The sequence below is a fragment of the Schistosoma haematobium genome, chromosome 1, assembly GCF_000699445.3.
Source record: "Schistosoma haematobium chromosome 1, whole genome shotgun sequence".
Classification (NCBI taxonomy): Eukaryota; Metazoa; Platyhelminthes; class Trematoda; order Strigeidida; family Schistosomatidae; genus Schistosoma; species Schistosoma haematobium.
In genome coordinates, this window is record NC_067196.1 from 64,455,183 (window position 1) to 64,480,147 (window position 24,965).

The following is a 24,965-nucleotide window of genomic DNA, read 5'->3' on the forward strand; positions in this document are numbered from 1 at the left end:
GTAAATATGTGGAAGATTTAGCAACGACGGCGGAAAAGGCTGCAAGAGAAGGAAACATGAGACAACTGTATGACACGACAAAGAAACTCTCTGGAAATCGCCGCAAACCAGAACGACCAGTGAAAAGCAAAGAAGGCAAGGTAATCACCAACATTGAAGAGCAACAAAACAGGTGGATAGAACACTTCAAAGAACTCTTGAATCGACCAGCCCCACTGAACCCACCCAACATCGAAGCAGCACCCACGGACCTCCCAATCAATGTTGGCCCACCAACAATTCAAGAAATCAGCATGGCAATCAGACAAATCAAGAGTGGCAAAGCAGCAGGACCGGACAACATCCCAGCAGAGGCACTAAAAGCAGACGTAGCGGCAACTGCAAGGATACTCCACATTCTCTTCAGCAAAATTTAGGATGAGGAGCAAGTACCAAAAGACTGGGAAGAAGGACTTCTGATCAAAATACCGAAGAAAGGCGATCTCAGCAAGTGTGATAACTACAGGGGCATCACTCTTCTCTCAATACCGGGAAAAGTCTTCAACAGGGTATTGTTAAACAGGATGAAGGACTGCGTAGACGCCCAACTTCAAGACCAACAGGCAGGATTCCGTAAGGATAGATCGTGTACAGACCAAATCGCAACTCTACGGATCATTGTGGAACAATCAATTGAATGGAATTCATCACTCTACATCAACTTCATTGACTACGAAAAGGCATTTGATAGCGTGGACAGAACAACACCATGGAATCTCCTTCGACACTACGGCGTGCCTCAGAAGATAGTCAATATCATACGGAATTCCTATGATGGATTACACTGCAAAATTGTGCATGGAGGACAGTTGACAAAGTCGTTCGAAGTGAAGACCGGTGTTAGGCAAGGTTGCTTACTCTCACCCTTTCTCTTTCTCCTGGTGATCGACTGGATCATGAAGACGTCAACGTCTGAAGGGAAGCGCGGGATACAATGGACATCTAAGATGCAGTTGGATGATCTAGACTTCGCAGACGATCTGGCCCTTCTATCCCAAACGCAACAACAGATGCAGGAGAAGACGAACATATTTGGCCAGTATCATTGATGAACACGGTGGATCTGATGCAGATGTAAAGGCGCGGATCGGCAAAGCAAGAGCAGCATATTTACAACTGAAGAACATCTGGAACTCAAAGCAACTGTCAACCAACACCAAGGTCAGGATTTTCAATACAAATGTCAAGACAGTTCTACTGTATGGGGCAGAAACCTGGAGAACTACGAAAGCCATCATCCAGAAAATACAGGTGTTTATTAACAATTGTCTACGCAAAATACTTCAGATCCATTGGCCAGACACTATTAGCAACAACGTACTGTGGGAGAGAACAACCCAGATCTTAGCGGAGGAAGAAATCAGGAAGAAGCGCTGGAAGTGGATAGGACACACATTGAGGAAAGCACCCAACTGCGTCACAAGACAAGCCCTCACATGGAATCCTGAAGGTCAAAGGAAAAGAGGAAGACCAAAGAACACATTACGCCGAGAAATGGAGATAGACATGAGAAAAATGAACAAGAATTGGATGGAACTAGAAAAGAAGGCCCAGGACAGAGTGGGTTGGAGAATGCTGGTCAGCGGCCTATGCTCCATTGGGAGTAACAGGCGTAAATAAATAATAATAATTTCTAATTTGCAGATAATACAATTCTGAAGTATATATATATATCGTAACAGATGCAAACGTTCATTTTTTAACACATAACATTGTCAAATTCATTAATACATGCCTTATTTTTGGCCTTTGTAAAATATCATAATAATTATGGACTTATAACTGTAGAGCCTGCTGATGAAGTTATTGAAAACAATTGTTCGCTCAAATATTCTTCATTTTTTGAGAGATTTATTCGTTTTAAAAAAATCAAAAATATTTAATAAGTCAGTACAACTAAACTTTGGATTAGGAAATAGTGATAAAGGATAAAGTTTTACAACCGAACGTTATTTAGAATTTTTTCTTGTACAGAAATTTAAATAAATGTACGAACAAGATGATGAATTATTCCTTATTTATGCTTTAGAACATTAATAAATCTAATCATGTAGGTATTTTCACGTAATTTTAATGCAATACACGAAAACAACAGAAAATCTTGTAAGACATAAATATATGAATATTATGCATGCTATAAAACAGGGACACAGTAAAAGTGATTAAATTTCGATAGAACAATGAGAAGATGGAGTTGATTAAGAAAGCAAGTTTCATAAGGTAAAGTCAATTTAACAGATGTACGAGTTAATCTCTGAATAATTTAAAAATAAAGTCTGCCATTCTTCTACTCACCGTTCCCTATTTTATTTTATAAGCAGCATTTTCATTTGCTTCAAAATTGCAATATATACGTTATACATATATGCTCATAATCAGAGAATACTCAGTGCATGTACACAATAACACAGAAATTGGATTAAGTATTCACAAAATTCCTAGTTTACCGTATGAACCTTTCAAACATGTTTGTTTTTATTAAAAAGGCAGTCAGTAATCCAACCCTTATGGTAAAAACATTTTTAGAGACCCAAGAATAAAATTCCTTTTTAGTAGATAATAAGTCTTTGAATGCATACAAGAAAGATCAGTTATAAAAGTCAGATAACGTACATTTATACTTAAGATTTCTTTTAGCATATTTTACACTTTATTAATATTCAAGCAAATACTGAAAATCGAATCCAAATATTTATTTATTTGATAGCTGATGATGTTAAATTTGTGTAAAAACTGGTTAGTAACCACAAAATATATCCAATTATTCGTTTAAGGGGATAATCGGATCTGTGATACTTAATTTCAGTAAAAAAATAATTTCAAATTTGAGGTTTCGATTACGGCAACAGAAAACAAAAATGATACTTCACGTGTGGATATTTGAGAAATAATACAGTGTATGCATATATATATATATATATATATATATATATATATATGTCTTGCTGGTCTAGGAACAAGGCTAATAATCTTTCCACCTTTTTTCGTCTATGTGCTGAAATCATATAGTTAGCTATCCTATAATAGATGCTGTAAATAGGTCGAACTGTTCTGGTAGCCATTAGTATTGTTTTGTTTTACAACATGGTTAACTATTGCATTGATAAATAATTGTCCAAACCACTATTGGTTGAAATAAAATGTAACAGGTAAACATAGTAATAACAAAACACACAAATTAAAGAAAATGATTCCGCGATATGACAGAGATGAATCCAACACAAAATGTGGAGCATTGATTATTGTTTCATTACTTTCCTATTGAGAAGGGTGCAAATATATTCACGATGTTTCTACTCGACAAAGATGAAGAATTGAGTAATGGCGGCCAGGGTACGCGATACGCATATCTAACCACCGCTCACCTAGATAGGTTATGTTTGGTGGTGTAGGAGTAAGTTATAGGAAGGCAACACAGAAAGTTACAAATTGAAATATAGTCACACTATTAATAATCAAAATACCTAAGTAAATATTGATACAGAAGGTTTAACATTTTCATCAGAATTATGATTTTTTTAACAAAGCTGTTAGTAAATAAAATAAGTAATAATATATGCATGTTTTATAACGAAGGTAAATATTGAATCTAACTTACTGTAAACCTGATTCATGATCTGCAGGACCACCAGGATTAACTCGTGTCACATAAATATCGGTATCATTATCATCTGGACCCAAAGTGTTGTCATGTCCACCTGCAATACTAAATCCAAATCCTTTAGAACTTTTTTCAATAATAACTTCCATAGTAACAGGCAAACGACTGAGTAAAGCCCATTGTCTGTCAATAAATTCATTATTTTCAAGACTATTTGGTGGAATGTCATCATGAATAGACAAAAGATCATTTGAACAAGTACTTTCATCTAATTTTCTAGACAATCTAGCATCAAATTCATGAGTCAAAGTTGATTTCGGTCGTTTTAAACGTTTTTGACGTGGTTTCGCCACCGGAATATCAGGTGACAATTTTATATCATATAGTTTCTTATTAGACTGATCGTCAACAAAAAGAGGATTTTCAGTTATAAATTCAGTATCAGCATTTCTTTTTAGTCGGTTATCTGACGTATTCTCCAATGATGGTGACTGATTTACATTATGTAACGAATTAGATGATTGATATTCATATTTTAGATCTGCTTCCATATGCTTCCATGATTTATCCAAGTTGACCACATGTAGATCATGATATGGTGATATTTGAGTAGGTTGTAATGAATAAGACTTTTGTGAGTTATCCAAGTTAATATGGTACATTGAGCGCTAAAATAAATACAGATAAATCGACAGAAAAGAGTTTATCTATTGATATTCAAGAACAGAACATTAAGACTTATTGAACTAACTGTGAAAAAAATCTAACCAATTATTTTGCTCTGAAAAAGCATAGCATAGACAGTTTGCTGCCGTTAGATTGCAAATATAAACACCACCTTTTGGTGAAAATAACAACTGTTTGTCTATATTAAAGTATCAAAAAATCTGGGCTAACAGGTGACATTATTCATACTTGCGTAATCAATAATTTCTCTATAGAGTAACTACAAGGATATGATATCATTCGGTGAATGAATTCAAAATTCAGAGTAAGCAGAACATCATCAGTTATAACGATTCGTAAATTACCTTGAAATAAAATACACTAAGGTAAAATGTCATTGACCTTGGTTAACTCGATTGAATTCCATAACGGTGAAACTTTAAAGAGTCAGAAACTTATTACAGTAGAATTAGGGCATTATTTTTTGAAAAATCGGAAAATCATAAATGACCCGAATATTTAAATTTAAGACTATCAAGGCAATATAAATAACCCAGATGTGCAGACAAGTCTTTTTAAATGGCTTTCATTTACTTATATATGGCTTATATGATACAGAATTCTAAACAGGTAATAAACTAAATAATATCAAGAGAAAATTTTGAGCACTGATTTAGTCGAATCACAAAAGTAGCTTTGTTGGTCATTAAAATATCTATTTAAGCAACATCATGTATTTTCTTACAGAATGATATCCTTTAAGTAGGCACAGTTATGAAATTCGACAGAATTGACTATTCAATAAGCAATAAAAATAAAGGTGTTTCTAAGAATAAAATTTGAATTTACTACTTTTAAACAGCGAAATCAGTTGTGAAAGTGCTTTTTGTCAATCCCATATATAGAAGGCTTTTGGTTTTAAGGGACTACATAAGGAAAATCACAATCCATTATTAGTATTATACTGCTGTACAAGACTTAAATTTTGTCTTTAGATTGTTGGTAACAAAATAAAGAATAGATATTTAGCACCGTTTTGCATTGGTGAACATCGAATTTGTTTTATTTCAGAAACATGGAGACGGATTTTTACTTGCCAGAAGGAAATGATATACCTATCACTTACAATATAACATTTACTGTCCTGGTAACGTAGCCCTTACTTGATTACACCCTATTGCATCATCATGTCGTTTTTTAAATATATTTTCGATTGGAATTACTTTTAACTGGGCTTAGCTTATTTTATTCTTACTTATGATTACTTTGTGTTCAGTTATTTTCTCACGCGATCACTTAGTTTTACACATAAAGTCTTTCTTTACTATATTCATGAGACTTTTATGGGCTTGAAATAGACATATTTACTCTATCCTTTTAACTTGTTTCAGACCTTAGCTACATAATGCTTTTATTAACTTTTCAGCAAATTCATACCTATATTCAAAGTTTGTCTGCAGTTCTGATATTGAAATATTACAGATTGTAACGGATTGACAAGAAAATGAAGTTTATGTTACTTTATTCAAATCACTGTTCTTTTTTCAGACTACTAAAAGAAACTATCAGTGTTACAAGATGAATAGTTCATTAGTTTGATATATATATATATATATATATATATATATATATATATCATGATATGTGCAGTGTAAAATATCTATAACAGGATGGAAATACGAAACACGCAAATATAACATTCATTTTGTTCTTACATACATACATAAATTAAAAATGATATGAAAATTTTGACTTAACTCATTATGAATTTAATGGAGAATATTAGTCAGTTATCTAAAAAGAAACCATGACATTTCTTATAAGGATGCTAGATGAAATACAAAAAACTATCAACATATGAACATCTAGTGTATTACTACTGACTTAGGTTGACAAAAACTTATCGAAATACAATAGTATATGCGCCTATTCAGTCTATTACAGTCCAAAGATTAATATATATCCGATCAAGCTGTAAGTAATGATGAAAAAGTCAGAGACGAAGCTATCGCAAAGAATTAATGCTATACACTTTGACCTAAACATTTAGTAAAACAGTTCTAATCTAAATCTAGTCTTAATTGTAGTTATTATTATATGAACGTTCTTCACACTTTTATCAATGAAGGATAGAAGTGAGAAAACTGATTTCAAATCAATTAAGGAAACTAATTTATTTTTTTAGAAACTTCTTGAAACAGAAAATATTCTAAGTTTTGTTACGCTACAAATTTGTGTTGTGATAAACAATAAAACGTCTGTGTGTATAAAGAATAATATATTACATTAAAACATACATCAGAAAACCATTCAAATTAGATTTACAAGAATGTAAATGAAATGAGGAAATTTACGCATATATTCTATACTGCTTAACTGGTAATCTACCAAAACCAAGTAAATTTTAATGCTTCCATCATCATTAATAATCATTGAACGTAGATGGTAACAATTTAGTCACTACGATAATATGTGTTTATTTGTTTATAATCCACATGATAATTCGTCGATTAGTAAATGATCTTTTCTAATTATAATTTGTATATAAGATGCCAACTTTATGGACCACGTGAATCTAGCCAATATTATACAACAATAAAACTCATTTATATGGTAAGAGGATAACAAGTGACCATTTTTAGAAGCACTTTTATTAAGACTGTCTTTTATAGGGATATTTAAAATCTGTATATACAATGTTGATCTTTCTAAACGATACAGGATAACATACTTAAAGATAAACCAACAAGTGAAGCAAATGCAAAGGTCATTGTACCCGAAATGGGTTCATAGCTAATAGCGATTTTTATCGCATAAAAGTAAAGATTGGAATTTTTGATAAAAGTGGAGTTTTTAGGAGTATTGCCAAGAATAATTTATGTTCAAAAATAAGGCCACAGTCTTAAGACCTTGCACTTTAAAAGGGAACTAAAACTTAATAACATTCTTTTGAAATGGTTGAATTTATTTAACTTATTTTTAAGTGTATTTTAGCAATTCGTTTCCTTAGAATCACTGTAAAAATTTCTTTGCCAAGTGAATTGTGTAGTATAAAGAAAGATAATTGAATATATAAGACAAGGCTTCATACAAAAACATTTCGTCATATATTATCGTATATTCTAACTAAATACCTGTTACTTTTAAAATGAAAGCACCTAGACGATATATATATATATATATATATATATTCTTTCCTGTTGAATATTTGAAGTGATTTAGTAGGAAACTGTCAACTTTAGTCAACTAGGTGTTTCTATGATTCCAAGGATGACTACTGTCTCTAAGATATTTAATCTCCTACCACGAATTATAAAAAAATCAAGACATGTCATTCTTCATCTACCCGAGTTTTGAATAAATTTACCTAATTCATACTAAGAAAATCACAATATATGGACAAAACGATAAAAGGATTTCTTTAGAAAGGTTATCAAAGAATAAGTTAATACAGTCATACTTACTGCTCTGTCAAAACAATCTGTTTTCTTCAATAAACTATGCGGTATTCTCAAGTCAGTTGTAGAGGCCACCAATGATGGACTTGATATATTTTCCCACCTTGATGCGATTTCAAGAGCGGCTGATGTTTTCTCTTCTTTCGTTTTTTGTGGATCTAATAGAACAGCTTCATAAAATTCTTGTATATCTTTATGTTTTATTTTGTTTTAACCCACAGAAAAAAAACAGTGAAAACGAATAGTTATTTTGATTATAAAGCTGGTTAAGTAGTGTATTAAAATGCAGACTTGTTTTTCATCAATAAAAATAAAATTACCCCTGGTTATTTTTTAAAAACCTGAATGTATCATGAACTTTTAATGCAAATGACTAAATAATAATGATGATAATATTAATAGTAATAGTAATACTCTATGATATGTAACATAACTTAGACTAATAAATGGAAAATTTAGCTGTGATTTTAATAAACAAAAGGTTGTTGAGCACAAGACTCAGGATTTTTTTCTTTTTGTAATCTGGCGTTTTCTTTTTATCCCCAATTCTGACGCTTGTACAACATCTAAATTATCAGGCATATATTAAACCGCATTGTAACTTGACGAAATTCAATATGCTTCTAAATGAATACACCTTTTACTATAAACAATATCAAATAAATATTTTGCTTAGATCTCAAGGGAGATATTACCAGTAAATTATCTGGATCCTTATATACATTTTTCTTGTTACAAAATAAAATGAACCATTTTTAAACAACTTATAAGACTAATGTTAGAGATTAAGCATAAAATCCCTACTTTTCAACCGTACAACTAAGTTAAAAATGCATAAAAACACAAGAGTATCAAAGCTATATACAGATAAAAATATGTTAAGATTATTAGGAGAAACATTATGTAACAAATGTATCTTGTTTACTGGTAGTGAAATTGAATTAAATCATATAAGCTATTGTTTTTGTTGATCGTACGAGTACTATCCAAAAGATTCACATTATCCTAACTAAACTTAACAATTAGCGAAATGGTTAGTATGTGCTATGTGAAACTTTGACATTCTATTCATATGTTACCTAATATACAGCTGCCCATAAAATATCTTCTATATCATCGTTTTGTGATTTTTATCGTTTTAAAAACATGGTATGTAATTGTAAACCGAAGACAACAGGCTTTAAACTCTTAGATCTAGTTATTTTGATGTATTTTGGCCGATTGGAGGAACACTCTTAACTTTACCTTGAATATGAATAGTTTTCTATCCTTCTCTTTGGTCATCAAACCTATGAGAAATTCAAATTTCGAATATAATATTTATGGAAATAAAAACAAAAAAACTTAGTTGAATCCTGTTGAGTATAAGTGCATTTGTGATAGGCTTGATGCTAAGAAGAAGGTATCATACTGAAAGAACAACAGACGTATAAAGTAGCTGTGTGTTTGAGAGTAGAGAAAAGGAGCAATCGTTTACGTGTAGGGGAATCAGCACGGAAAGAGTTAATGAAAAACCACCAAAAATAAATTTTTAAAAATGATAAGTAATATCACTTGAATCAAATTCAGTTTTTGTTTTACCTAATAAATGCAGTTTAGGATCAACTTGCTAGTTAAGTTCAAACTTGTTCTCACCTAAATTTCAGTTGAATTTAACCTGATGAATTCATTTATTTTACAACGATAAGCTAGCTAAGCCTCTGGTCTGAAAAGTTCTTTGCTCAGCTAGATATACCTACATACCAGAATTGATGTTTACTCTGAGACTCGAACCCAGTACCGTTCGCTTCAAACGCCATTGCGTTGTCCACTTAGCTACTGAGTCCTGATAGCCACTTTTTTGTGCAACGGGGTGAAGTTTAAATTCATTTCGTATTGTTTACTTGAATCTTCCCATTGATGTTTTAGGACTGAAATTGATCAGTCTCTTATTTGCATATTTGTATCCTGTACAGATTATCTCGTCATTACTCTAAGTCTTAAGCGATGGAATTTAAGGCAAACGGTACTGGGTTTGAGCCTCAAGGTGAACATCAACTCTGGGATGCAGGTACGTCCAGATGACGAGTCCCAAAAGGAAACACGCGTCCTGGATTCCACTGCTGGCCACCATCCATTTTTGCTTATAAGGCTCGTGAATTAAGACAATATCGGGGCAATACGTAGGGTATGCACATATACCAATAAGAGACTGATCAATTACAGTCCTAAAAATCAATGGGAAGATTCAAGCAAAGAATACCAAGTGAATTTATTCTATGTTATGTTTACTTGATTCCTTACGATTAACTGTTGAATCTATAAACATTTGACAGTAGAGGAGATGTGGTCAAGAGAATACAATTCATCTAGAGGACTCTAACCAGAAAGGACAAAAATAACCCAAATAACGACGAAAATAATTGACCCATGAAGGAAGTATTGGTTTCAAAACTTTTCAAGGGATTAACAATAAATATATTTCCGTGATTTTGAGATAATTTCTTAATAATTTACAATTTGTTTTGGAAAATCTGTTCATGCAATTGTTGTAAATTCGAATATTACCCTTATATCACGGCGTACATATTTTAAAATATTACCAATAAGATTGCTCAACAGAAATTAAATCTTTGATAATATTCAATATTTAATTAACAAATAAAACTGTTCAATGACATAATATTTTTGCTAAGAGACCCTAACGATAATAACAGTTAGAACTGGAAGTTCTTATAACAAAATTCCGATAACGAATATTTTGTAATTAATTAATTAATTAAACAACCATACGTCTTGCAGAATAAAAATTATACTTTAACCTACCAAGTAGACCCAAAAACAGTCTACTTTGAAACACATTCATCAACCGATTAAGAGCTTGAACGAGTAAACCATCTTTTTCATTGTCTAAGCGGTTACGGTAGTTTGTTATTTGATTTAAAGCTAGATGTGCATCTATAAAAACATAAAACAAAAGTACATTTTATAGTTACAATATATAAATTCAGTGCTATCAAATATGACGCGATGGGTAGTTACAAATTTCCATTAGTTTAAAGAAAACGCAATAGTCTGTACTTAAGAAATACGCCGTCAAACTTCAAAACCGTAAGTAAATATTGAAGTATGACAACTTTACACTACTGTATACGTATCACTTAATGTGTAGTTACTGCCAGCCAACACTAAAAATAAACTTTATAAGAAGCTGGCTGACTGTAGATAGCTTTGAAGAATATTCGTTTTCGCTCCGAAAAATTCCGCCTTCTTGTTGTTAATTTGCAGTTATATTGTATGAAAATATCATCAATATGTACAACACCTCATACCACACCCATATTCTATAAACATCTTTGACGTGTTCAGTTAGTAATGAAAACTGAAGAAAATGACGTAGATACTGTGTAACGTCTTAAAGTATCATTCAATTTGTCCCGGAAGCAAGGCCATTTGAAAAGCCACTGTCCACCAACTTCAACATTTGAAGTTTTCAAGTAATGTTGCAGCAAAAATCACATAACGTCTGGGTAAAAATGTGCAGTTTTGTAGCACAGATATGAAATAATTAATTAAATTAAACTTTGAATACCTACAAGTAATGTTATCCTAATCTTACTGATAAGTCTTCATAGACTTTCTGGCTGCAGGTCATGATTTATGTTTTCCAGCTTTCTAGAAATAACTACGTTCACAGTTTATACCGCACCTTAATCACACTTCTTTGACTTTTATATAATGACGTATAGTCAGTCCCAGAAAATACTTATTTTCATGAAACATATCTCCATAGGCTTCAAAGAAACTTCATTTATAATGTACATAACAGAAAATGTATGCTACAAATCGAGCCGGCATAGTTTTTTTTACACACAATGCACAAAGATAGCTTATGTAATGAATTTTCGTGATTTCAATCAAAATCAACTAAATGTTGATTTTCTAGTGGCACTATTGTCGTATTTAGTTATATTTCATAGCCTTCCCTATGATTATTGATACACTTCTCACAATTACACTGTTTTCTGGGAAGCTTGAGTCGTCATCCCAAAAATTTAGTTTTAAAAAACCTGAGAAATTAAAATGCCTTGGGTGAATAGGAATCATAGAATTCTAAATTACGGTGACATAAATTTCGCAGTCACTTAACCAGTCTGAATGATTAGATAATTATGTTAGTTCTTAAACTGCGTAACGCTAACACCCTTCCTTAGTAAAAATCTTGAGTATTTATAGAAATTTCCAGGCGATTCGCTTTAATGAGTTGATCAGTCATGTGCAATGTGAAACCTGTTACACCTGTTCTTTAATACTTTGCCTAAAATCCGAAAAATTCAACGGTTAAAAGGTAACCTTATCATATTCAGGTTAAAAAAAATTGCACAACTATCTGTCAGATAAGCAGGGCACATAAATTACTGCTTGTTTCTAAATAAGAAAATACCAGATGAATATTTACATGCAATCAACGTAAAAATTGATGAAACAGTGCATGATCAATCTTAATCAGTAACCAGAATGGGGTTCACTAGGAGTGACAAGCTATTTTAATCTTTTCCGTCTAGATGGCAATAATGTATTCAGTATACGAAAGGATTATAAGAACTAATCCTACACTTCTAAGCTTCCGAAAATCAAACCACACTTGTTTTCTAACGTAATGAGTGACATTCCTACCGTGAATAAGCCACAACGTGATCAACAAAAGTTGACATACTTGACCAACCACTTGGCCTCAAGCAACCTCATCTCTACTCAAGAAATAATTATCTTCTATACTCGTAATAAAGAAATAACAAATTTTTGATTCTTTACATCCGTGCTTATTTCAAAGCTTACCGAAAATCTGGGACCACAGTTTATAATTTAATATAGTTGAGCTTTCACGGGTGAGAACTGAGTTCATTTGTAGCCCGCTTCCTTTGGTTGCAATAGACCTTACCTTATTTATCAGATCAATGATTTCAACTTTATATTTACTTCGTCCCTGTGCACGTAATCAAAACTATTGTAAAATTAGTAAATCGAAAACTAATTACGAGACAGACTTTGGAAATACCCACAGAAATCACAACCGGTACTCCAAAATTGAAGGATTTGTCAAGTAATTTATCAACCAAATTTTCAGACTACGGTTTCATAACCATTGGTTGATAAAACGTCTGTGGAATCTGGCGTACATATCAAGTACAGTTTTTTTGCAAACAACCGACGCTTATGTATAGCACTAATTTATCAACATTCCCCACTTAGTATCATAATAAACATGATAACGAATTAGGTTGAACATATTACTGCCAGACTACTTCCGAGAATACTTTGTAGAACTGTAGGTCATATTCGGTCTTAAGATTTGAAATGTAAAGCTAGACCAGTGAGTTTATGGATAAATATGAAGGATAAAAAACAAATCATTCTAGAATTTACGGCGGTTGCAAAAACGTCTTTTGAACAAGGCAGATCATTTAACATAAAGATCTATATAGACCCAACATCAGACAATGAAGAACTGAAAGATCATTAAGAATTACCAAAGGCTTGATAAATAGAGTATTTAGTATTAAGTCTATATTCTCAAAAGGAAATCGATAAACCCGCATTTTATAACTTTCAGGCTCATCGTTTATCTTTGGTAAGCTGTTGTATTCATCTAGGAGTACAAGAAGAAACCAGAGAACAACAGGCTGGTTTTTCTCCTTAATATGGTTTAGAAACATAATGAGCATACTGATGTTGTACACTTGTTATAACGTGTCACCCGCATAACTTAAATTGTAAATGGGTGATATCGCATTAATTTGTGCCGGAATATTAGAGAAATATGACTAAGTTTAGATGAATATGGTTGGAAATAAACGGGTGGGCGTTTAATTTATGGACTACCTTTGAGCGATGCTGAAGTGACCTTTGAGAAGTGTAACCATTTGCTAGGGTTCGAGGTGTTAAAAACCAGTGTGAGATATTAGGGTTAATATTTAGAGTCGGTAGTGAGGGTTGAAAATGAGAGCTAGTGTTTTTGACACGAAATGACATCAGCTATAATGAGTTTAATTTAAACCTGGATTTGACTTATTTTTTCCGTAAATCTTCGTCCCATCAATAATTGTCCTGTTTGGAAAATGTGAAAGTGTGGGGATATATCAAAACTAAAAATCTGAATAACTTGTCATTATTATATAAACTGATCTTTCATGAGAAGTCAATTAAAGAAACTTGTGGGAAAAGTGCACGCGCAAAATAAAAGGCTCATCCCTAAAATACAAATCTAATAACGGGATTAATCTTCCACCAAATATTTTATAGGTAGAAAAGAAAATACTTAGTTTCAGTCAGCGTTTCGACAGATAGTATGTCTTGAATTACTTAAGTAACCCTAGTATGGGAGAACAACTAAAGCACATCATCAAACGTACTCAGTACAATTTCAAAATTTAAAATGAGGACTGGGTATTAACAATGTCCAGTTTGTCAAATATATCAGGCTTATATATAAGCCAAAACTGATAAGATTTTCTACAAAATCAAGGGATTGGGTACATTCACTGTACCAAGTTGTACGGAAATTATAAGTCTTAGACCACCGGAACATGCACCGCGTTTTATTTGAAAATAGGAAAATTGTAGCTAACTTGAATAAATGTATATGGTTAATGTGAACTTACCCCTTTTGTTTTTACAAACAACCATTTCTTCATGTTACCGCTTTTTTGCGCATGTACTGTATTAATTGTTTTGAAATACTTTAACAAACCGTAACTCATGCCTGTTTATAGAACTAAACATTGTACGAGAACGATAGCTAGGATCAGTGTGAGGGTCACTATTAGAAAAATAACTTTATTTCCGAAGCATTATTCAGCACTGATTTGATAATTATTATGTCAAATTTGAGAGCAGACAAAGGCATTTTACCACTTCTTCCTTCTCCCGTTTTTCTACTCAGCCAATGTATCATCATCGCCATAAGATGTGCAACAGAAAAGATTGAAGTGCAAATATGCTTATTAATTCCTAATACATTTTGTAGATTTCTAGTCATATAATATGTTTAGTCTCAAAACTGACATCAGTGATATTTACAGAAGAATATCTACTAGAATAGGAATGAAATTCCACTAGGCAATTAAGTGCCTGCATTAAAGAAGTCTTCCAGACTGATCGATCAAATAATCGTTTCGTAGAGGTTCGTGGAGTTCGTAGGGTTTCTGGGACACCACATCGACTCACATGGTATCACACCACTACAAGAAAAAGTAGAAGCTATTATCGATAAAAAAGAAGCAAAGTTAAAAAGATGATGTCTTCACTTTGCTGCCCTATTCAAAAACTGCTTTTGATAAAGCAAAGTCTATGATGCCAAATGCTACTATATTGCAACACTTAAATTCTGAACCCAAAACACACCAAATTTCTGCACTCATACATCTCAGAAAGCTGTAAGTGCGGTATCACAACAACGAGTAGACGACATTATTACACATAAAGCATTCTTCACTAAACGACTCTCGTCAGCTCAGGAACGTTACAGCACCTTTGGATGTGAGTTACTAGCTGTTTATTTAGCAACAAAGCATTTCGCCTTCCTGTTACAAGAACGTGAATTTACGATAATGACTGATCATAAACCCTTATATTATTCCCTTAACACGTCATACTTCCAGCATTTACCACGCGAAGCACGACCGCTGGATTATATCTCACAATTCGCAACAAATATCCAGTTCATCAAAAGGACATTTTAATATCGTAACCGACACTTTTTCTCGAATGGATATCAATATGCTTGTACATAAACAAGATGTTAACCTCAAAACCACAGCTAAATTATAAGTATAGGGTGCAGAACTAAAAACCTTCAAAGAGAAGTACAACATGATTTTCAAACCAATGCCTATTCCTTTCTCTGATTCATCTATTGTCTGGGATGCTTCAACTCGTAACAGTCTTTTTTAGCAAAGCTTATCGACGAAGGATATTTCAACATCTATATGAACTCTCACACCCCATCATCAGTGCCGCAACCAGGCTTCCGGAAGTGAACCATATCAAAACAACAACTTACCATTCAGTAGCTAATTCGTTGGTTGAGAAAACTCACCGCCAAATGAAAAGCTTACTGATGGCGCAATCTGATACATTGGAGTGACGCACTACCAACTGTACTACTTGGAATTCATTTAACTATCAAAGAATATAATGGTCGCACATAAGTCGAACTAGTCTATGGTACAACCTTAACAATACCGGATCAACTAGTCGACCCTGATACAACATTGTCAACTGATCCAACCCGCTTTGAGAGCCACCACTTGCAAACTATGCAAAATGTTAAGCAACACTTCCGCGCGAGCATAACAATCGCGTACAGCTCGATAAACAACTGCAAACACGTAAATTCATCTCCATTCGAGTAGCTAAAGCAACCGTACGAAGGATCTTATCAGGTAATTAGACGGACAATAAACACTTCCTCATTAACAGAAATAAAAAGAAAGAAACTGTCTCTGTAGACAGAATTAAACCAGCTTTCTGCAAAGACCAGCAAGACAAGAAAATACTACCACAGACAAACAGCCTCTCCCATTATTTATTACGAAATTAGAGGAAGACAAAAAAACAAGCAGTAATCCTACATGTTTAACACTCTCAGGCAGAACTGTAAAGAAGCCCAAGCGTTAATTTCATTTTGCTGAATAACGAATCATAACAAACAATCATTGATACATAATACACTATTAAATTCATTCGCTTTTGTAGTAAAAACTACTATTTTTCCGCACAAAGTGTATACAGTTAATTATATTTTTTCCATAACTAATCGTTTTTTCACATTTTTTAAAATTGTCGCAGTAATAGACAAGTGAATTCTCGACAGCTATTTATTAATTATAAATAAAAATAAACATTCAAACATTTTATCAGCATATCAATGGTTTCGCACATTATCACTCTTCCGCCCGATAACATAACATATAACAGTTAGGAACGAATCTGAGGATAGTTAGAGTCCCATTTGACGACAACACTTAGCTAAAAAAAACTAACTTCGGCTCTCGATATCTGAAAATAATACCCAAGACAAAACGGATTAACATTTTGTAGCATAAGACTAGCCAGCTTGCCTGAAGAAATACATTGACTTGAGTAGCAGCAGCAAAAACCCAGAAAATAATGCCAAATCGAAGAAACTTTGCGCCAACGTTTAGAATATTACACTAACTGTGGTATTTTGGCATACTGAATCATTAAATTATGTGGTTACACAAAAGAAATAGCTGATAAAACACAGAACGAGGAAAGCCGACCGCCGTTGCCCACAAAGATGTCGGATATAATTATTATCGCTTCATTCTGATTGGTCACTAAGCAGACTGCCACGTTTACGAAATGGAGTTGCGTTTAATTGAAGCCTGACACACATATAACCGTTCACAAATACAGTGCTGCAAACACACATCGCTTGTTCTCCATTGCCTGTTGCTACGATAACTGAACTCTAAAATATATGTCATCTACATTCATAGACCCCAATCATATTTTCATTAAATATCCATCTGGCTTTAACGCTAGAATTATAACAAATTTCATTAGAATTATTAATCACCCGTAATTGTGGATTATTACACCGAATGCGGCTCAAACACGCCAAGGCCTGTCAATTTAAGTAACAATCCGTAACTTTTTCTTGTGTTTCATTATTATATTTAATATATTAAAACATTGATGCAATAACTTTCTTACCATTTTTGAGTTACTATAATTTTTGGCCCACCACAAGTTAAATAAATCCCCAAAATAGGTACGTCTATAGGCCCTCAGCTTTGATACTGGCTTCATAAGTTTTACTGAGTGCACTCTGGCTGAATCTCCTCGTGAAAGCATCCACATTAGATCATTGTTGGATACGCTCTATTTCTTATCCATTGCAACAATTAAGCCGCTTAAGTTGTATACATCTCGAAGCATCAACAGTTTTCCGAATATATCCTTAGACCTCTTCATTCTCAACTTCAAGTTTGACTGGCTTGTGCCCCTCAATTAGATGAGTGTTAATGACAAACGAATATCCATAATATATTTAGATTTTACATGGTATAAGTATTGAGCGATAAAAATATATGCAAGAACAATAAATTTGTCAGGAACCACGTGATTAGTTTTCCAAAAATCGGCTGCTACAGCCCGTTTTGCCCATATCTAGCTATTTTAGGAATTTGGTGTCATTTATGGATAGTCTGGGGACTATAATCACATATTGCCCAATATCAATTGCGAAAGAAACTCAGTTTTTGTCATCCGACCTTCGAGCGAATAAATTATATACCTTAGTCGTACCATACCACAGTGTCACAAAACATTTGCAAACGTGACTTAGAAACAATAATATTTTAACTGCTTCAACGTCTGGCTGAACTGTAACAGTGTGTTCTGGCTACAACCTCAACAAAGCCGCGGTGTAAAAACATAATAGTGTGGTATACGCAAACCACAAGGACTCCTGGAAATGAGGTGTAGCCGAGCGTGGCATCGAAGACGCAATAATTGTCGAACAGAGTAAAGGGTTTGGTTTTTCATACCCCATCACCTATTTTATTTAAGTAGCAAAAACATCACCAATAAAACGTAGTCTGCAATATTATGATATCCACACTCATTAGACTTTTTACTCTTGATACATGAGCGTTATATTCATTTTTAATTGCTGAATACATAAACTTTTTACCCGTAAACACAAGATGAGTAATATAAGGCGAATACATATAAAAAGGGGTAAGTTACAAAAGAACGAAGAATCTTCGACTAAAGTGAGTGATGTTAGCTGCGGAAGCAGAACTAAGGTGTTTTTTGATAGATAGATAGATTAATTGAACAGACGTTCCCATGGAAGCCGATTCTAGTAGAAAGCTAATGTAACAGCTGAGGTTGATTGGTTAAGCGTTGACCTCAAACAACTAAGTATTTGTCAAAACAATAGAGATTAACTATTCATTCAATTCATTATTTTGTACAGGCATTATATTTGCTATTGTCTTATATTGATTGTTGGAAAAAGTGTGTTCAAACGAGTAACCTCCCCTCCACCGTGTACTCGTTTCACGAGAAAATAAAGACCTATTCACTACTAGTATGGTTTCTCCTTTGAATAGGACGGTTAGTACCTACAGGCGTGAAAACTGCATACGCAGCATAGTGAGAGCCATTATCAGTCACTAAAACCATGGGAATCCCATCTCGACTAAATACCCTTCTTAATGCTCGGATTGTGAATTCAAAATTTGGTGAAGTTGTGAAAAAATTCAGGCCAATTCGGAAACAAATCAATAACAACATGTGCATAGTATCTGCCAAGAAATGAACCACAGTAGTTCGCATGAATTCTCTGCCAGGCATCAGATAATACTGATCATGGAGTCCAATTCGAAGAGAGACTTTTCGACTTATAACACTTTCCAAAATCGTTTGCCACACGACATATATCCGCATTTATCTCCGGCCACCAACATGTGAGCTTTGCCAGGAACTTCATCTTGTCAACACCAAAATATCCACTATGACGATCTTCATGAACAGATTCACGTAATGAAGAAACAACAGCAACACTATCATTAAGACACAGAACACCATCTGGAGTAGTGGTGAGCTCGTACCGCCTTGAAAAACAGGCAGGAATTCTACGTGTCATATTGGCATTCCAACATTTTCGTGTGGTACTGAGTACACATCCAAAGTATCGACGGGTTTATTTGACGATATCTTGATGTCTCACTGGTAAAGATTGCAATAACAAACGGTTTGAAGTATTGACAGATCTATCTTGTAATGATTGCCGATAAATATAGTCAACTCATTGAGCTTATTTGGCACCTCTTTGATGAATCGTATAGTCATAGGCACACAAAGCAATACTCCATCGTTGAACCATGGCAGATGATGGACGTGCAATGGAGTTTTCAGGATGATAAATGAACATTAAAGCTTCATGATCTGTAACAATAGTCAATTTCTTTCCAAATAAATACTAATGAAGTCTTTTGATGGTCCAAAACACAACTAGTGCTTCTCGCTGAGATTGCGAATAACTTTGCTCATCAACACTAATTGTGCTTGAAACACAGATAACTGGTCTAAATTCCTACCCCAAAACCGTAGCAATACCCACAAGTGATGCGCCAGTGATAAGTACAGAATGTACACTGGGGAGTAAGTTCGAGGAATAGCATCACTTTGAAGAAAATTCAGTAGACTTCGTAAGCATGACTCTTGTTGCTGACCCCATTTAAGCGTATTGGATATCAAAATATTAAGTAAACAATTGGCACAACGAGAAAAATCAGAGATAAAACGTGAATAATATTGAAGATCACCCACTAGTGAATGTGAATCTGTAAGATTTTTCTGAAATGGTGCATTTGTCAGTGGAGCTTGTTGTTTCATATCTGGTCTCAAACCATTACTATCAACTAGGTATCCAAGACATTCAAAACTAGATACACAAAATGAACACTTATTTGGATTCACCGTAATATTCTTCTCAATTAGACGACGCCAAAAAGCAATAAGTCTCCGGTCACGAACTACCTTATCGGAATCATGAACAATGAAACCACCTTGACCAACTCCAACACCTTCAAGATCACTGACTACCATACTAACCACTACCTGGTGTGGATAGAGAACAACTTAGACCGAACGGAAGGAAATGGAGTTTGAAAAGGCCACAAGGAGTGCTAATTGTCGTCAAAATAGATGAAGATTGACCTAAAAGGTATTAAAGAAAAGCATTTTTAAAGTCAACTTTCGGAAACACTTTAGAACCATAAAATCCATTACGAATATCTTCAACTTCCACCGTCGTGCATGTTTGCTCCAACAAATGGGAGTTCAGTGTTAGTCTATAGTCTGAATCGGTTCAATTATAACTTTAGCACACTAATCCTGTAATGACTTATTTACTTTTTTTCGAAAACCATAAGGAATTACTCGTCGTATAAGAAAGACTGGGTCACCATGTACTTGAAGTTTTATGTGGCTGAATTCTCATCCCTGCACTGCACTGTGCACACGCAGCTATCAAATCTTAAGGTAAAATACCAGAGGTTTCCTCAGAAACTGGTAAAGAAAACTCCACTTTAAGCCTTTTCAATTTTTTTAAACCCAGTATGGACAACCCCGTTTCGCTAACTAAAAGTTCACAAGGCATGTATGAAGAATTATCATCTTTAATTAACAAGTCGCAGCATTCTCGAGTCGACAGTTTGCGTCCAGTAATCTCCAATATTGAGACTTCAGTGGGTGTTACCACAACATTAGGATCCAAAGATTTCAAGTTCTTGAATGAAATAATGGACTCCATACTGCTTGTGTCAATAGTAATGTCATGAAATGAACCAAGATATATATATATTATCACCTTAGTATATGAACATTGCTCTTCGAAATGGTGGATAAAGACAAATGATCATTAAGGACACCCTGAATAATAGGATCTAAATTAAAAGCTTTAGTATTACTTGCAGAAAAATCAAGATAACATTTGCATACTGACTAAATTAGTCATATCTTACCACATTTAAAACATTTAGCAATACGAAATGAACATGAAACACTTGAATGAAATTTTCCACAGAGTAAGCATTTACCAAACACGTGCTCACAGTTGTGGTCTGCTTTGCAACTCCTTGTTGAATCGCCTTCCATATTTTCACGACAATAGGAATCACTATTAAGCAAACGCAAGTTTGATTGACCATGACAGTGTACTTCATCATCACGACTGAGCAAAGTATTAGAAATTCTCACCGACTGGTTATCAAGTTCATTCACCGTCACATAGTTGACACATGCAGTTCTATCATCTTGGAAAGAACAGTTCGGCATTTTAACAGCACTCTTTCCAGGTATTGTGTGCTGGGTCTTGCAATCAGTCGATCCCTCAGCTGCATGAAGTTGATCATCGAATTCGCACTTCTAAGCTTGTGTTTGAGATCCAAGGATGAATTTCCTAACCCTCTGGTTATTCTGACGAATCATCCTGTGTAATTCCGGTGACTCACGACATCCAAAATTGGTGCACTATACATGATTTAATAGTAGTTCCCTGAAGTGAAGTGACATAGGCTTTTGTGGAAATGTCACCGTTTTTAATAAACTGTAGGCTTCTTTTCCAATCAATGTGAGGAAGTGAGCGACAGTTTTATCAACCTTCACATCTTTCTTGGTCATGCTCCAAATTTAGAATATTTCTATAAAATCTTTAAAAGCTTCAGAATTTCTGTGTATGTTCATCTATTCTATCACAGGCTCCATCGCGTCGCCAATGTGATGAGTAGAAGTATTTGAACTACCAAACGAACTAGGACTCCCAGAAACATCGCAATTTAAACCAGGAAGAACTAGGTGGGCAGGAACGAATGTTCTGTATTTGGGATTCAAAATCAGAAAGACATCGAACACAAAGGAAACATTAGTTCATGCAATCATCACAGTGAGCAAGTGATTATGATACTAGAAAATGCCTGTAGCGGTAAATAAATCCACAAAATAAATAGTTCTGTAAGTTTTCGACATTGGATGCTGACCATATGTTTTAGTGGACTCATCTAGCTGAAGGCGCTCGGTCAGGCATCCGCACCAGTTCACGTGTGGTAACGCTGTGCTCAACATCTATCGCAATCGCTATCCACATTAGATCAGAGAATTCCGATATGTTGGTAATCGCCAAATACACTCTTCCGATCTCCTCGACTCTGTCTTTTGATTTCTCTGGGTGGTTACGAATTATATTAGGTGTTACTGGTAGAAGCGTTGTCAAACACTGAATACCTGTGTCATCCTCATTGGTGAGCCCGACGTGATCTGGTACACCGAATTGCAAGTGTGAGTCTGTTCCTTTTTAGGAATTTTTTTATATATTATTGCCTTAATTTTTATTTTTTTATACATTGTGATATTTTTCCCTCGTGTTTCAGGATATCTATATATTTTTCCCTTGTATTCTCGTACTTATTATTCCCCTATGACTGAACAGACTCCTAAGGTATTTAAGATTAAGACCATGTCTCCACCCTCGTTCCAACTCATGCCCTTCTGGCTCGACAATATCGAAGCCTGGTTCTGTTACGCAGAAGCCGACTTCCACGAGCACGGCGTGAACGACACACGTGCACAAGTCCTCGCAGTTGTCAAGGCAAGCAGTTCTGGTCTCGTTTCAGAACAACGCCTAAGACGAACTGGCTGCATCTGCTGATCGTATCTTAGAAATCTTCTACTACCGAGGTATTTTCAGTCAAAGAAAAGCCTCACACGACTCAGAATGACATAACCGAGTTATGTCATACACTAACGCGTTATCTTAATCTTCGTAACGACCGTAAGCGACCACACACCCCACGTAGAAGCATTTCACGTAAGTGATCTGTCTCTAGACCACGAGAGACGGATAACCCCAACTGGTGCTGGTATCACGAGACCGACTAACTCGAAAAACAACTCGGGAAACTTCCAAGCCGGCACGCGTTAACGGCAACCGTAGCCGGCGAACATAGCCGTCTGTTGTACGTCACAGATGTGACAACGAGAGTTCGCTACCTCGTCGAAACTGGCACAGAAGTTAGCGTTCTCCCAGCGAATCCCAACGATCGGTTTAACGAATCGGCTCGAAACTTACAGGGGGCAAACGGAAAACCTATCGCTACCTTAACGTGGGTTTACGCAAACTCATTCACTGAATCTTCGTTGTTGCAGATGTTTCTATGCCAATTATTGATATGGACCTTCTACAACACCATAATCTAATCATCGATAGTGGACGAAAACACTAATTTATCCGTTTGCGTAACTTCTTTTTCTGGTTGCAGATTATCCCCAGTCACAATTAAACATACGATAGACCCATTTTATCAACCGCTACTCGATAAGTATCCTGGGATTCAGCGAACGCAACCGAAACTACCGTATGTAACCAGCAACGTTACACATCACATCACGACTACAAGACCACCTGTATTCTCTAAAGCACGACGACTAGCTCCTGAAAAGCTAAGAATGGCGAAAAACGAATTCGATCACATGATAGACTTAAGAATCATACGACCGTCAAATAGCCCATATGCATCTCCGTTGTACACGGTCCCTAAAAAGGACAGCAACGATTGGCGTCCAACTGGTGACTATCGGCGATTGAATGCAAAAACCATTCCCGATCGTTACTCGTTGCCTCACATTCACGATTTGACAGCTACCTTGAAAGGTACAACTGTCTTTTCGAAAATCGACTCGGTTAAAGTGTATAACCAAATCCCTATGGCTACTGACGACATACCGAAAACAGCTATCATAACTCCTTTCGGACTCTATGAATTTTTGCGAATGCCTTTCGGTCTAAGAAATGCTGCTCAAACATTCTAAAGATTCATAGACGACGTCTTTCGAGGTCTCAACTTCGTACACGCGTATGTTGACGACTGTCTCATCGCAAGTCCGGACAGAGAAACACATCTCAAGCATCTGGATCTTGTTTTCGAACGACTTCAAAAACATGGCATTACTGTAAACGTTCAGAAATGCCAAATCGGGACCGACTCGTTAGACTTTCTGGGACACACTATCGATGCTCAAGGCATTCGACCTCTTAGGACCAAAGTGGCGGCCATTCTGGATTACCCAGAACCGACCACCGTCAAGCAATTACGCACGTTCAACGGCCTCGTAAGTTTCTATAGACGCTTCATACCGAAATGAGCATTACTTATGAAACCTCTGACCGACCAACTTCGTGGAAATGCGAAATCCATCAATTTGGACGACACCGCACGGAAAGCATTCTCCACAGTTAAGGAACTGATTACTAAAGCAACAATGGTCGCACATCAGGACACCCGAGCACCCATTAGCATCGCAGTAGACGCATCCGACTCAGCAATCGGAGGAGTCTTACAACAATGGGTTAACAACTCCTGGCAACCCTTGGCATTTTTCTCTAGAAGGTTGCTAGACACCGAATCAAGGTACAGCACATTCGGTAGGGAACTCCTAGCTATGTATTGTGCTGTACGGCATTTCCAACACTACATCGAAGGTCGTGAATTCACTCTTTTCACGGACCATAAACCGCTCACTTTCTCGTTAAGCTCTCCTTCTGACAAGTACTCTCCCCGTGAGTCTCGACAACTGGACTACATTTCGCAGTTTACTTCAGATATTCAACACATCTCTGGAGCAAA

At 35.1% G+C, this 24,965-nt stretch overlaps 1 protein-coding gene across 1 annotated transcript in view; it reads right to left on the bottom strand.

The window, feature by feature from the left end:
• The window catches only part of MS3_00001857 (uncharacterized protein), a gene marked incomplete at its 3' end in the record, with an annotated part of 81,075 nt that extends 66,537 nt beyond the window's left edge, over positions 1 to 14,538 (bottom strand). Inside the window, exons 1-4 of the mRNA XM_012939553.3 lie at positions 14,406 to 14,538; positions 10,570 to 10,701; positions 7,771 to 7,955; positions 3,638 to 4,308 (exon numbers count right to left, since the gene is read on the bottom strand). Of these exons, the coding sequence (XP_012795007.1) occupies positions 3,638 to 4,308; positions 7,771 to 7,955; positions 10,570 to 10,701; positions 14,406 to 14,430 (1,013 nt within the window). The 5' untranslated portion in view covers positions 14,431 to 14,538. The remainder of the gene's footprint in view (positions 1 to 3,637; positions 4,309 to 7,770; positions 7,956 to 10,569; positions 10,702 to 14,405) is intronic.
• Between the last annotated feature and the right edge of the window lie 10,427 nt (positions 14,539 to 24,965).